Genomic DNA, 14003 nt, shown 5'->3' on the forward strand with positions numbered 1-14003 from the left:
AGAACACTGGGATCACGCCCTGAGCCGAAGGCAGACGCTTAACCGTTGTGCCACCCAGGCGCCCCTGATCTCCTTTCTATTAGAACTACATTTATGCTCTTTGTGGGAAGAGAACACATCTTCCTGTGGCCTCAGTGTTTAGAATGGTACCTGGTATGATACAGACATTCAAGATTTACTCATTGATTGAATAAGTAATTAGTTGAATTGAAGAATAAATACTCATTAGAAGCATAAGTTCAGAAAAAGGACTTCAAGGTCAAAAGGCACCATCAACTTTTTAGTTATCCATAGTTAAGTACTAGAGATTACTTTTAGTTATGTGGGTATACCGCTCAGCTGATAGGTGAAGTCAACCATATGGCAACACATAATTTATTGAGTGATGATAAGCCACCGTCTTCATTTTAAGATGCCTCTCATTTCTGATTATTCATATTTTATTGGTTTCCTGGTTTTATTACTACCACCCAGAATCAAATTATTAACAAAGATTGAGAGAATATTTTTGTACAAATATTTGCCTACTTTCCTAACACAACCTTGACCTCATTTTAAAAACTATGTACTGTCTGAACAGATCTTTCAAATGACATGTGACCAAGGCCCAGCCTTCTGGCAGGGGCCAATGTTTCTGTCTGCTATGTGTGTCATTTAGACCTCTTCCACACTCTTGAGTTCACCAGCCCCACCTCACCTGTCTCTGTCCCTTCTGGACGATTCCTTACTCTTTGTCTCTCCTCCAAACCTCTTAACCTCTCTAGAGCCACCTGAAAAATGAAGAGGCAGTGCTATGTGACCTGTTACATTGCTTCCTGCCCTCAAACTCTTTTATGCTGTTTATTTTAAACTCAATGCTTTATCTCTTCCTCACCCATTTACTTCCATTTTCTGCTGCTCCATTACAGTTGAATGAAAGAGGGGTTGTGTCCCAATCTCTGTCCCTAGCTTTTAGAATATTTCTCCCATTCATAATTACTCTTTAGATGATGCTCTACACTTCTGTTGTTGTTCAGATACATACACAGCATTCTATTACATTTTTACAGTTAATCAAAATGTACAATGAAGAAATTTAAAGGATCATCTTTTTTACAGAATTATTTCACAACTTGCTGTGCAACCATAGCAAGCCCCTGAGCCTTAGTTTCCTCATCCACAAAATGAGGAGGCTGGAATTATGATGTCTGCCGGAAACAGCCTATCTTAGGAATTAAAAATTCTAAATCCTGCAGTTTTTACTTTGCAAGACGAAATTCCAAGCAGGGAGGGGTGAATTCACACCTTCTCCCTCCTCCCCTCCAGTGTCACCTGGATTCTCCCTTGCCCCTTTAGGTTGCTTAGTTTTGATACTTCCAACCTCTACCACTCCCTAGGCAGGCCCTTAAAAACTCGCTCAAGAGTGGATAAAGCACTCTCTGCTTCTTTATAGAACAGCTAAGTAGCAAACCAAAAGGAAATCCAGAGATATCAACAGTAAGCCTGTTTCTCTTCAATCTAGGAAAGCAGCAAAGAGCATTTGTCCAGCATTTCCTTCTCCAGAGACACCCACACTGGAGCCCAGAAGGGCCCAGATGGCTCTGCACACACTCCCACCCCTCAGAGATTCCTGCTCCTCGGGGCCCCACGGTCCTTGAACATTGCATTGTCTCCCAGCACACAGAATTTGCTGAACCTAAAGATTGTGTTTAGTGCCAGAGTAATTAAGTAAGTCTCCCGGGTTCGATCTGCTCAGACCCGCTAGAGTCCACGTAGTGAGTATCAGCTTCGGGCTTGAGGGGGCACCCCATTTCTCTGATGACTTGCACAGTTACAATGATGGGCCCAGTGCCAAAAAGCACCCCCACCAGGGTTTCTCAAATTCTGAAGTACATGCAAGTCAACACGGGGTCTCGCTAATGTGCAAACCCTGAGTCAGTAATTACGACTGTGGCAGGTCTCAAGATTCTATATTTCCAACAAGCTCCTGGGTGCTGGGGCCGCTGCTGCTCAGCTGACTACACTGTGGTCACAGGTCCTCGTTCAGATGTCAGCGCACTGTTTCCCTACAGAGGACAAGATGGTAAATATTTTCAGCTTTGCAGTCCGCAGAGCTCTGTTGAAACTACTCACCTCTTCCAACAGCCACTGTAGCCAAATGCAGCCACAGACAATATATAAACAAATGAGCAGGGCTCTGTTCCAGTAAAACTTTATTTATAAAAACAGATGGTGGGTGACAGTTTGTCAACCCTTTCCCTAGTCTGTCTCAAAGATGAAGACATACGCTCCCCTCGAGAACACTCCACATTGTTGACATCCACAGCTAAAGTCTCAGCACCGTGGATATCCATCCACATAAAGGACCTCTCACTGCAGGCTAAAAATACCATACCTCAACCATGGAATGACACCACAGCATACAGTATGAAGTATATATACCACTAGTAATGTCCTTTCTCATTCTTCAAGGTCTTCCTAAACTCTAAACCCTTCCATCTCTATAAACAATCTTCAAAAAGAAGGTAAAACGGTTCAAGCTTACGGGTTTTTGCCTTCTCTGAAAGCCACTTTGTTTTTCCAAATGTGTGGAGTGCTGAGGAAAGCATATCTTTCAAAGGTTGTTAACATAAGGTTCTTTCTAATAATTGTTCTGGAATTACCAACCTGCTTGGAATTAAATCCAAGCATGGGGCAGGGCTATAGCCCAGGTGGCTTTGAAAACATGGTGATGTTAACATAGAGCGTGGTTTGAGAGGATGTGGTAGACTTTAGTTATCAGAGTAAGCTCTTGTTTCCAGAAGTCAAAGCAGATCAGCCATTGGTTCTTAGACAACTTGGGACAGATGGAACAGAAGCCAGCCTACATACTTCATTTCTGAGAACTTCAGAGTTGGTCAAAGATTCAACTTCTCAAAAATCCAGACTTTGGCTCAGATTGTGCATATTTCCATGGCATGTGCTCCGAGGACCCTGATGCTTTTCCATTCAGTAGCACTGGGCTGAGAATCAGCTGCTAGTGTGCCACAGTCAGCCATTGAATGGTAGCACTCAGACCTCCCCAAAGGGTTTTACCAGGTACGTCTCTTTACTGAGCTCTCTTTCCCCCCATCCAACCCCACTCTAAAGTGTCTCAGGTAGGCTCTGAAGGCTCCCTCTTTTCACACGCATTCAAATCAAGAGGGGTGCTTCGGCAATTAGCTGCTCAGATCAAACCAATTTTTGAGAGAAGGCAGATCGACAACTAGTAGTTAAAAATATAAAAATCTAGATACATGTAATCCTCTTTTTAAAAATAGCTCTAACAATAATGTAATGAAAATAGCAAACAGTAATTACTAGACACAAGATAATCCACCCTATTTTCACTCCCCAAGGTCGCTGTCTACATGAATTTTTTCTTATTTACATATTTTTCTATTGGGAGTAAATAGGTGTAAACTTTATGGAAGGCAATTTGGCAACATTAAACAAATATCTTAAGGTCAGATATCTTTTTACATAGCATCTCCATATTTAGAAATTTAACCTAGGGAAAAAATAAGAGTATAGGCATAGATTTAAGTAGAAAGATGTGTATAACAGCATAAGACTGAAAACAATCTAAAGTCCAGCACCGAAGTGTTGATCAAATAAAATATTAAATCCTTATGAAGGAATGGCATGCAGTCATCACAAATGATGGACATTAACTGACAGAAAATATACTTATATTGTATTATTAAAGAAAAAAGATACAAAATAAATGTATGATAGAATTCTACAAGAAAAACCTAAAACATTAGAAATGTTTTTCCTCTCCAAATTAGAATTTGGAGATATTTAATTTTTATATTTCTACATTTATAATTCTAATTCTTTTCTTTTTTTTTTTGAGATTTTATTTATTTATTTGACAGAGAGAGAGGCAGCCAGCGAGAGAAGGAACACAAGCAGGGGGAGTGGGAGAGGAAGAAGCAGGCTCCCTAGCGGAGGAGCCTGATGTGGGACTCGATCCCAGGACCCCGGGATCACACCCTGGGCCGAAGGCAGACGCTTAACGACTGAGCCACCCAGGCGCCCCTATAATTCTAATTCTTAATGAGTATTTATTACTTGGCTATAAAGTACTACCAATATCCAAATAAGTATACTTATGATCCTAGTTTAGCTATGATTACACGTTCTGTCTTTATATTGTTTCTTTTAATGGAGGAATCTTTCCCCTGAGGCTTTAAAGGCTAAAAGCCTTTCCTTATCCCTTTTATAAAACAAGGTAGGACATGGTGCTGAGAAGCCAAGTGACCTTTGGAAGAACTTCAGGGCATGAGAGTAACCTGAGGTCCTGTTTTCCCTGAAATTTCTAGGCCTTATCACTTCCTTTGCTCTTGTGAAGTGATGACTCATTAGGAATGGTAATCCTGGGATATCAATGAGATTTTGTTTTAATACTCTCTTATTTTCCAGGTTTCTCCAAAGACTTCTAAAGAAGGGTTTATCCAGCATTTTATACCTCAGTTCAGGAATCAATTTCTATCCATTTTAATTCAGGGTTGACCATTTGCACCCAGCAAGAGCGCACCCAGGACAAACTGGTTGACATTCTGTGATGTGTCACTCTAGGGAAGAGATACAGCTCACAACGATCCTTTCCCCCTGGCTTCAGGAAAATTAGAATTCCATGATCAATAGGCAAAAAGACAAAAGCTCTCCTGGAAAGCTTCCCTTCTGTGTCCCATCTTTCACAACTATTGTTTCTTCACATCAGAGTTCTTTGAAATGATTAATCTTTTTCCAGAAGAATCATCTGAAAATGTGTTACAATAACCAACATATGGAAACAACCTAAGGATCCATCAATAGACAAATGGATAAAGAAGAAGTGGTATGTATACACACATACACACACACACACACACGCACGCACGCACACAGGAATATTACTCAGCCATAAAAGAGAAGGAGATCTTGCTGCTTGTGACAACATGGATGGACCTTGAGGGTGTTATGTTAAGTGACATAAGTCAGAGAAAGACAAATACCACATGATTTCACTTACAAATGGAATCTAAAAATAAAACAAATAAACAAAAGAAAACCCAGACTCATAGATGCCAAGGACAGAGTGGTGGTTGCCAGAGGGGAAAAGGTTTGGAGGTGTGTGAAATGAGTGAAGGGGATTAAGAGATACAAACTTTCAGTTATAAAATAACTAAGTCATGGGGATATAATGTACAGCACATGGGAGATACAATCAATAGTATTGTATTAACTTTGTATGGGGACAGATGGTAATTAGATGTATCATGGTGGTCAGTTCGCAATGTATATAAATGTGGAATCGCTATGTTGTACATGCAAAGCTAATAGAATCTCGTATGCCAATTATACTTCAATAAGAAATTAAATACATAAAAATGTGTTTAGCTCAAACCTGAAGTTTTTACACCATTTTCAAAAGGTGATAATCAACCTTGTTTTAAAATAGATTTCAGTGTCACTTAGATGACTCTTTGCTAAAGAATCACTAATTAGATGGCAAGCTCCAGTCACTCTTGGGAGGAATTAGAGCAGGGCTTTAATGAAGGCTCCTGCAGGCACAGGAGTGTAGGGAAATGTTTCTGTCCCATATCTAGTTCTGGTACTACCACAAGACTTTGTCATTGCTGCTGGGATTTTTGGATGATAACAACAACAGAGACTTCAAGTTTTACTGAAGAACTTAAACTGTCCCCGTGGGAATGTGAAATCAAGTGTTTCAGTTTTTCTTTCAAAAGTAGCCACCCTTACAATGGAGGTCTAGACGCCTGCCCACAAAACCAGACCAAACCCTCCACTTGGGCTCCCTAGCCCCTCGTTGATCTGCTCATAGCAACTACTCAACAACTGTCCTTTCTGTAGAAAAATAGCACCTGCTAAAAGATAACAGGAGAACTTCTATTCATTCTTAAAAAGTATCTCACATCATTCCTTCTGGATTGGGGAGGATATCTTTGTTCCCTGAAGCTGTGGCATTGTGTATAAAATTGAGACACCAGATTCTGCATAGTCCTGTTTCCCATAGATAACTTTCCCACTCTTTTGAGCAAATATCACACATGCTTACAATATTTCCTCATAACTTTGCATGGTTGGTTGAGGACAGAAATGTTCTAAAAGTGCTGTGGATACCAAGGGAGGGATGACCAATGATTTTTTTCCTGCATAATCTTTGTTCTTGAAACCATAGCTCCTTATCCAACTCACGTTTCCTGGCAAGAGTCTTAGTCTCTTTTAAGATTGCATACTCATCTCAATTCATGTTGGTTTTCATTCTTCACTAAGTCTAAAGATTTCGGTGGCAACACCTAGAATTAGTTCTGGCCCTCTAGACTGTGAAAGGTAACAGCTTGTGAAATCTGAATGTGAACCTACACTTCCTGTCTTGGTAACTGATCACAGCCTCTTTGCAAAAGATTTCTTTATTTGGGAAATGATGCCTCTTCTGCAAATTTCCCATTCCAAAGTGGGTGTCTCATGTTTTCCCCATTTCTTTTCTAATTTTCTGATTTGAAAATGTTGAATCACAACAGTAGCACACACATTGTAGCAGATGAAATTATATAGTTACTAATTATAACAAATCTATAATAGGAATGGTTAGTCCCTTCTCTTCTCATCTATGCTACCTTTTTGTCCATTTCCAGTTGGATGATACAAGGTAACCATGGCAAATTGCTTATTTTCCTGTCTTTCCTCCTCAAGCAGAATATGTAGTTCCTGTTGGGCCATTTGGAGATCTTCTGCCTCGTTGGGGGGTGAGAATTTACCAGAAAGAGGATATTGAATGATAAGTGTCCAAATTTGCGGATGTAGTTGGAGTCATCAAGTAAGGGACTCTAACTTTGTTGGGCCAGAATCACCGACCTTGGGTGCCAGTGAGTCCAGTTGTGTGGCTTGGCCTTTGGATAGAAAATTAAGGTGAATGTTCATTAGAAGAACTGACCTCACTCTTGCCTGGGGACCTGAACAAGGGTGTGACCTGATTTTGAGGATTCTCCCTCCCAGTGTCAGGTACTGAGGACACCTTGACAGCCACGAGTTGGCCCTTAAGAGTCTGTTCCATTTTCACTTGGGATTTGGCAGCTCCAGGCAAGTCACTGGGGAGGAAGGCTTGCAGCCTGCAGAGCAAAGTATGGCTTGATCTGCAGGGCCGCCCCATTCCCACTGCCATGAGTGGCAGAGTCCCAGCAAGAGAAAGTCTCTGGGGGAAAATGATGCTCCCTTCTTAAAAGGGCACACACCCAAAGTATCAAATAAGGCCCATGAGGAATTATATCTTCCTTCTAGGTTGAGAGGCATTCTGGGGGTAGAAAGTGCTGGAGACTCCTTGAGAGAGTAGGCAAATTTCTGCTCTGGGAGCTGAGAGGAATTCTGCTCTGTAGGAAATAGTGTGTCCTTTCACTGAGGGCTGGGATAGAATCTTTGCTGCCTTCAGGAAGGATGAACCAAGACTGGGGAGGCATCAGACATTTTCCTGCTGGTGAATGGGAACACTTGCACTTAAAAAAATCTTTTTCCACAGCAGACAGGGGCTTTGGATGCCATAAATCCGGAAGGTCCGTCGGGGGAATTTATAAGTCAACTTTGGGAACAAAAAAAGCCCTGCTTCTGCATTCTGGGTGCCCTTTGTGTAGAATCATACAATCTCAGGGGGAAGGGGACCGAGTAAGTCATCTTTCCATGCTCTTCCCATTCCCAGCACCCAGTTCAGAGTACCTGGATTCATTTCAGCGTTTGTCAAATGACTGATGAGGGAAGGAAGGAAGGAAGGAAGGAAGGAAGGAAGGAAGGAAGGAAGGAAAAGGAAAGAAGGAAGGAATTCCTGCCTTCTGCCAACTCTCGGAGAAGAGGCCAGTCACCCTTCTGGCACCCTCTTCTTTGCACTGTGCCCCCGGGGCCCTGCCCAGGCTGCTCTCACCTTGTGCTGTTTCCACATGGCTCCCAGTGGCTTCATCTCGTGCTTGCCGTGACGGCCCTCCTCCAGGCACAGATAGCACACCGGGGTTCGGCAGCTCACACAGTACATGCTGTAGTTCTCCATTTCGTGTTCGGGGCACGTAGGGAACTTGCGGGCCGCGCTGCCCCCAGCCGCTCCTGCGCCCCCCGGGCTCTTGCAGCCGCCGCCTCCGCTGGGGGCGCCCTGGGCTGCGCCTGGGGATGCTGAGGCGGCCTCCGCGGGCGCGGGCGGAGGCGGCGGCTGCACCAGGCGATGCTTAGCGAAGGGTCCGCGGGATGGATGGCATTTGAGCTGGCAGGCAGCGCAGTAGAGCACGTCGCATTGCTCGCATAGCGTGGCGGCGGGCTCCGGTGGGGTGCGGTCGCACAACTGGCAGATGGCCACTGCAGCGGCTGCGGAAGCCCCGTGCAGGGCCCCGCGGCCCTGCTGGTACCGTTGCACGATGGCCTCGAGCAGCCGGTTGCGCTGGAAGCCGCGCAGGCCTCGGTGGTCCAGGGAAGCGCTACGGTGGCACTGCGGGCACGTGATAGAGCTTGAGGAGGACGAGGACAGCGAGGAGCAGGCGGCACCCCGGGCCGCGGCGGCCGAGGAGCCAGGTGGTGCAGGCACCATGGGCAGCACGCGAACCCCATTGGGGGACTTGAGGCTCGGGGTGTAGGAACCATAACCACTGTCCGTCTCACTGTACAAGCTCAGCTTGTCCGCGTGGTCCCCTCCACCTCCCGCGCCGCCGCCCAGGCCGCCAGCTGCGCTACCGCTCGTGCCGCTGCAGGCCTGGCCAGCTGCTGCGTCGTGGTCCAGAGGGGGCGCCGCTGCTGCGCCAGCCGGTAGCCCCGAGCCCCGGGAGTGCAGGAGCGGCTGGGGCAGGTGCTGCTCACCGTCCGGTGTCTGCACGGCGATGGTACGAGCGCAAGGAAGGCAGACGTTGTGGGAACAGGGCAAGATGATGGGTTCCCGAAACAGGGAGCCGCACACGGGGCACTTCAGCTCCTCCTCCATCGCGGCGCGGGCAGACCGAGCTGCTCAGTATGGGAGGTGGAACGACCCAAGCTCCAGAGACAGGCGGAGGGAACCAAGCGTGGTTAGCACCGGAAAGACTGCAAGCGAGGGCATTACACAGGCATGACCACTTCACAGCCCGGGGGCACGCCCCTCTCTCTGTCCTGGGGCCACCGCCCTAGGACCACTGGGGGCAAGAGAAGGGAGGGGGTCCTCACCTCCTGCCCGCGAGGCTTCTGCGCCAGCGGCTTCAACCTGCGGTCAGAGTCCGGAGCCAGACGGCTGCCCTCGTGATGGCCTGTGAGGCGCTCTAGGTGATGAATCAGCACTAGCGCCGCCGCCGGCTGCGGCGCGCGTCTCCTCTGCACATCAGGACCAGCGGCCGGGCTGCCGTTTCCTAGCTGTTCTGTTTCAACCCCTCTTCTCCAGTGGGCAGCTTCTCAGGGGCTCCCTTTTGCCCCTGCCCCGCCCCAATCAGAGCGATCAGTAGGTGAGAAGGCGGGTGAGCAGGCCGCTTGGCCGTGGGGCTAGGTTCAGCACCACGAGGCGACGGACAGCGCCCAGAGCTTGAGGAGGAGCCCCAGCTCCTCGCGCGCGGACTGAGGGGCAGCCCCCTGGCGTGCAGGGTCGCAGCTCCAGCGACTGTATCTGCGGGGCCCGGCCGGCTCGGAGACCTTCGCTCGCCGTCCTCCCCGGTGGCTGCTGGTGCGAACCAAATGCGCCCTGGGCTTTCTCCCCCGCGGCAAGAATTGACCAGCTTCCTTGGTTCGCTGCTGCCGCTCCTGCGGCGCCTCTGACCTTGGCCGCGCGACGCTGCAGCCAGCGGGCGGAGGGCGAGTGCCCGGCTGGCTCGGGAATCCCCTCCCCGCCTCCCTCCTGCCGCCGCCTCCTCCCCGCTGGGCGTGCTAAGGAGTTGTAATTTCCAGAGCAGAGAGTAGTGGGGGGCGGGGGGAGCCGAGGAGGAGTCAGCTCAGCGAATAAGGGCTAGCCTTTTGCTGCTAGCGGAGTCAAGGGGCAATTTTAAGCGTTTCGTAGAGAGGATAATTGTTAATAATAATCTATTATTTGGATGGAGATTGCATCTTGAATTAGTACAACGCCCTGCCCCGCCCCGCCCCTGCCATCTTCTCTGGTGCCCGCTCCCGCGCTCCCACCCATCACCATAAAAGGGTAGAAGGGGACCTAAAAAGCCAGTTGTTTACAAATGGATAGGTAGCATGGTTTGACAGTCACTTCCTGAATCTATGATAGAGCAAAAGATGCAAGTCACAAAATGTCGGACAGCCTGAAGTCAAAGGGTGAGGTGGTATTTACGGATTGAACCACAAGCCATTTTCTCTTTTGGTTTCAACCGCGGTCGATGCCAGTCGTCCCTACAGACTGAGGACACAAGATGGGATTTCTAAAATGGGACTCCCTGGCGAAACGCGAAAACGCGCCAGTTTAGGCCCCTTGGTCCTTGGAACAGAGCACCCGGAACCCAGTCCTACCCTGCCGCAGATGGGGCGGTTTGGGGCCGGCGGGAAGTCAGCGAGCAGAGGTGTTAGTTTTATGAATGGGGAAATCTCCACGCCAGCCACGAGCTACGGGAACAGCCTCCCACCCGCGGCCCTGGCTGTTTCGTCTGCTCCGCTGTTCTCTCTCAGCTGCCGAGGGAAGGATGGTGGGGGGAGGCCGAGGGCTCGGTGGGTGGGGATAGGCAGAAGGAAGGGCTCGACTCGCGGCAGGCTCTGCCTACGGAAGTGTCATCAGGCATGAAACAGACACAAATTGGAAAATCGTTTGTTTAGAAATGATATGAATATTGAAGTCACGCCCCCTGCGTTCTCAGATTTTCCAGTACTCCAAACAAAGACAAGATAGGCGCCACAGAGCAAGGCGTGGAGTGTCAGCATCTGCCAGTCACCGGGTGAGGGGGCTGCTGTGGCTGGCGGGTTACAGCAGGAAGAGGCTGCGGTCCTGACTGCGGCTGTCAGGGATCACTCGCGCGCAGACCACTGAGGAGAGGGGTGGCAAGGCTCTCCCGACAGTAGTCCGCCCGTCCCCGAACTTCGCGATTGCCAGCTCCTTTACTGAGCAGTCGCCCCACCCTGAGCAGCTTGCTTACGCTTTCCCGGTCTCCGATCTCACATCTGTCAAATGAGTCAAATTATGTATGCGAACTAAATGAAGTAATCCTAAATACAAATTGCATAGCCTACTTCCGGCTTAACATCCTGCGACTCTTCAGTGCGGTTTTGTGTTGAGCCGCCTGGCTCCAGTCCGTCTTAAGGCTGAAGAGCAGGCAGGTCAACCTCGTGCCAGATAGAGCCCCACGGAGCTAAGAGACCTGACTTGACTTCCCTTCAGCTACAGGGGGCTTAGAACAATTATTTAACCAGGTATCAAGTATCCCCAGGTGGGAGATGGTGACAAGCCTGTCCTAATCTGGCTTCTATAGATAAAGCCATAATGAGCTGGATGCTGCCTGCAATGCTTTGATAAGCCTTCCAAAAAGTTCCTACAGTATAAGCTCTTGGATGCCTGGCATGAGTATAGTAGGTCTGTGACTGAATGCACTTGAAGTTGCATTTCTTGTGATTTCAGCATCGTGATCGCTCAGTCCAGCCCAGCCCAGCCCAGCCTCCTGGTGACTGCAAAGAAAGTAATAGCCTCTTTTCTATTGTAAAGAGCCCCCTCCGCCACCAAGCAGTCATAAACCTGAGACCCACTCTGTCTTTTTCAGACCAAGGTAAACTGCTTAGGGGCAGGGCTGCTGGAGGGGTATGTAATCTTTCCCTGTAGAGGACCTACAGTTCCAATAACTCTGTCATGCAAGCTGAGCATGATTTTGTTTCCCTTGGAGAGGAAGCTCATCTAATACATCAGAATTGTACACCTATGCATTTCTCACATGTTCTCCATCCCCACCACCTCAGTTCCACGACCTATCAGGTTAGACTTGTACTGCACTGTTGCTAAGGTACTGCTCACTTGGGGGATTGGTATTCCATAGCTGCTTTGTATGAGCTGAGGTTACACAGTCAGTTCCAACATTTCACTGCCAGTTCCAACATTTCACTGTGTAGAATCATAATTACTAACAACTGTCAACATTGCCTATAAAAAGGCCTCTTTCTGTCCCAACTTTGCCACATACCATAGGTGTAGAAAAGTCTTTTGTTTCTCTGGTCCTTGGTTTTTGGTATGATAAATTTTAAGGGTAGAATTCATTGAACTTTAAATTTCCTTTTGGTTCTAAAAGACTCTGTATGTTAGTTGTTAATCACAATATATCCTACTTAAAAATGACTGATGAAGTAATTGGTCCCAGGATTGAATGCCATATCCATTTTTCTCAAGTCACTTGTATATTATTAAAGGCGGGGCCATGCAGAGGGTGAGGCAAGTAAGGCTGGCAGGTTTAAGATCAAGGCACTGGCCGATCTGGTGTCTGCTGACACCCCTTGCTCATTTCCAGCCTTCTCTTCTTGTATCCTTACATGGATGGGGGAGGGGAGTGAGGAGAGCAAGCTATCATGTATTTTCTTATAGGGGTACTGATCCCACTCATGAGGTTCCACTCTCATGACCAAATTACCTCCCGAAGGATTTCAGTATATGAATTTGGGCAGGGGGAGGGGGAACAGAGATGCTCAGTTCAGAGCACAATGTGGAAGTATAGTCTCACATATAATCTCATTTAATCTTCACCAACAACCTTGGGTCACCACATTTCCTCACCTTTATGATGTACATATTTTTACATATTGATGTGGCTGAAATCAGGATGTATCCTACAATTGAGAGATATTTCCCTCACTCCTTACCCTGAACTTGAAAATCTTTTATTAAATTAATGTACATCTTATAATAGGTTAGAATCATGGAAATATTTTATTATTTCCATTTTATAAGCAAGGAAACTGAGATGAGGAAGCTCAAGGTCTTGCAGCTTGTGGTGATGGACCTAGAACCAGTTTGACTTCAAGTTCAAACATTTTCCTTTAAGCCACAGTTGCTGACTACCCTCTGAGCTTTGAGTAACTGGTGGATAGTAGAGGGGAGCTCAGTAATGCAGATAAGCCATGCTCTCTGTTCTCACTCAGCACTGTTGAACACGAGGCTGTCCAGGCTACTCCCATCCTCCAGGTTGGGTGTGCCTCTACTATGTTCCCAGAAGCACCCTGTATTATTTCTCTTTAGCGTTATCATCATTTGCCATTTTGTTTACGTATCTTTCTCTTCTGGACAAGAAGCTCCTCAAGGATGGGATCGTGTCTGTCTTGTTCCTTGAATTGTGTTTTCTCCACCATTGCCTGGCTCTTACTAAGTTATCTGTCTTTGTGGACCAACTGACTGGCTGTAGGTTCAAAATTATCCATCCCCATAACCTTCCCTGAAAACCATAGCTTTGGTGGAAATCTTTCTTTCTTTTTTTCTTTTTTTCCTGTAGAAAGTATTGACAGATCCACACGGAAATTTTCTCCTTTTAAGTTTCAGATTCAAACAGGTTACTTTCTTTTTGTTCTTGTGTGTGTGGTGTGTGTGCGCTGTTAAAGGCAACAGGCTGAAAATGGAGTCACTAATGCTAAGCCGTGTGTCCCCAAACTGAGACTTAACTTAATTGCAATTTTGGTTCTCCTAGAAATGGAGTCTGGAACCAGTCAATTAGACATTGCCTGATTAGCACTCATTAGGTAGTCTGCCTAATAGAGCCTTGTCATCCCCTAGAAAAAGTCATCTGGTAATAACCAACCTGTGTTTTTGTCTAGTATGACTTCCTTTTTCCTGCTCCCTTCTGCCTATAGTCTTTCATTTTGTATAGCTCCAAAGAGCTCCATTCTATCTGCAGATGGGATGCTGCCCAATTCATGAGTCACTGAATAAAACCAATTAGATTTTTAAAATTTACTCCGTTGATTTTGTTTCTTAGCAATGCACATCTTCTCTTAGTATCCTTTACTTCTGATCCTCTTAGTGTTTAATTATTTCTACGTGCTTCTCCTTCCTTTGGTCATCTCCATCTCTGTTCTATTCTAAACTACTTATGGATCTCAGAAAGATG

General features: G+C 46.7%; 1 protein-coding gene across 2 annotated transcripts in view; it reads right to left on the bottom strand.

Annotated features, from left to right (window-relative positions):
* TRIM67 (tripartite motif containing 67) overlaps positions 1 to 9927 on the bottom strand; it is a 47363-nt gene extending 37436 nt beyond the window's left edge. The window contains exon 1 of one of the 2 annotated variants that reach the window (XM_019797350.2): positions 7919 to 9927. In XM_019797350.2, the coding sequence (XP_019652909.2) occupies positions 7919 to 8956 (1038 nt within the window). In that variant the 5' untranslated portion in view covers positions 8957 to 9927. The remainder of the gene's footprint in view (positions 1 to 7918) is intronic. The other variant, XM_019797349.2, reaches the window with a different exon arrangement.
* Positions 9928 to 14003: the final 4076 nt, after the last annotated feature.

This window comes from Ailuropoda melanoleuca, chromosome 6, assembly GCF_002007445.2.
Source record: "Ailuropoda melanoleuca isolate Jingjing chromosome 6, ASM200744v2, whole genome shotgun sequence".
NCBI lineage: Eukaryota > Metazoa > Chordata > Mammalia > Carnivora > Ursidae > Ailuropoda > Ailuropoda melanoleuca.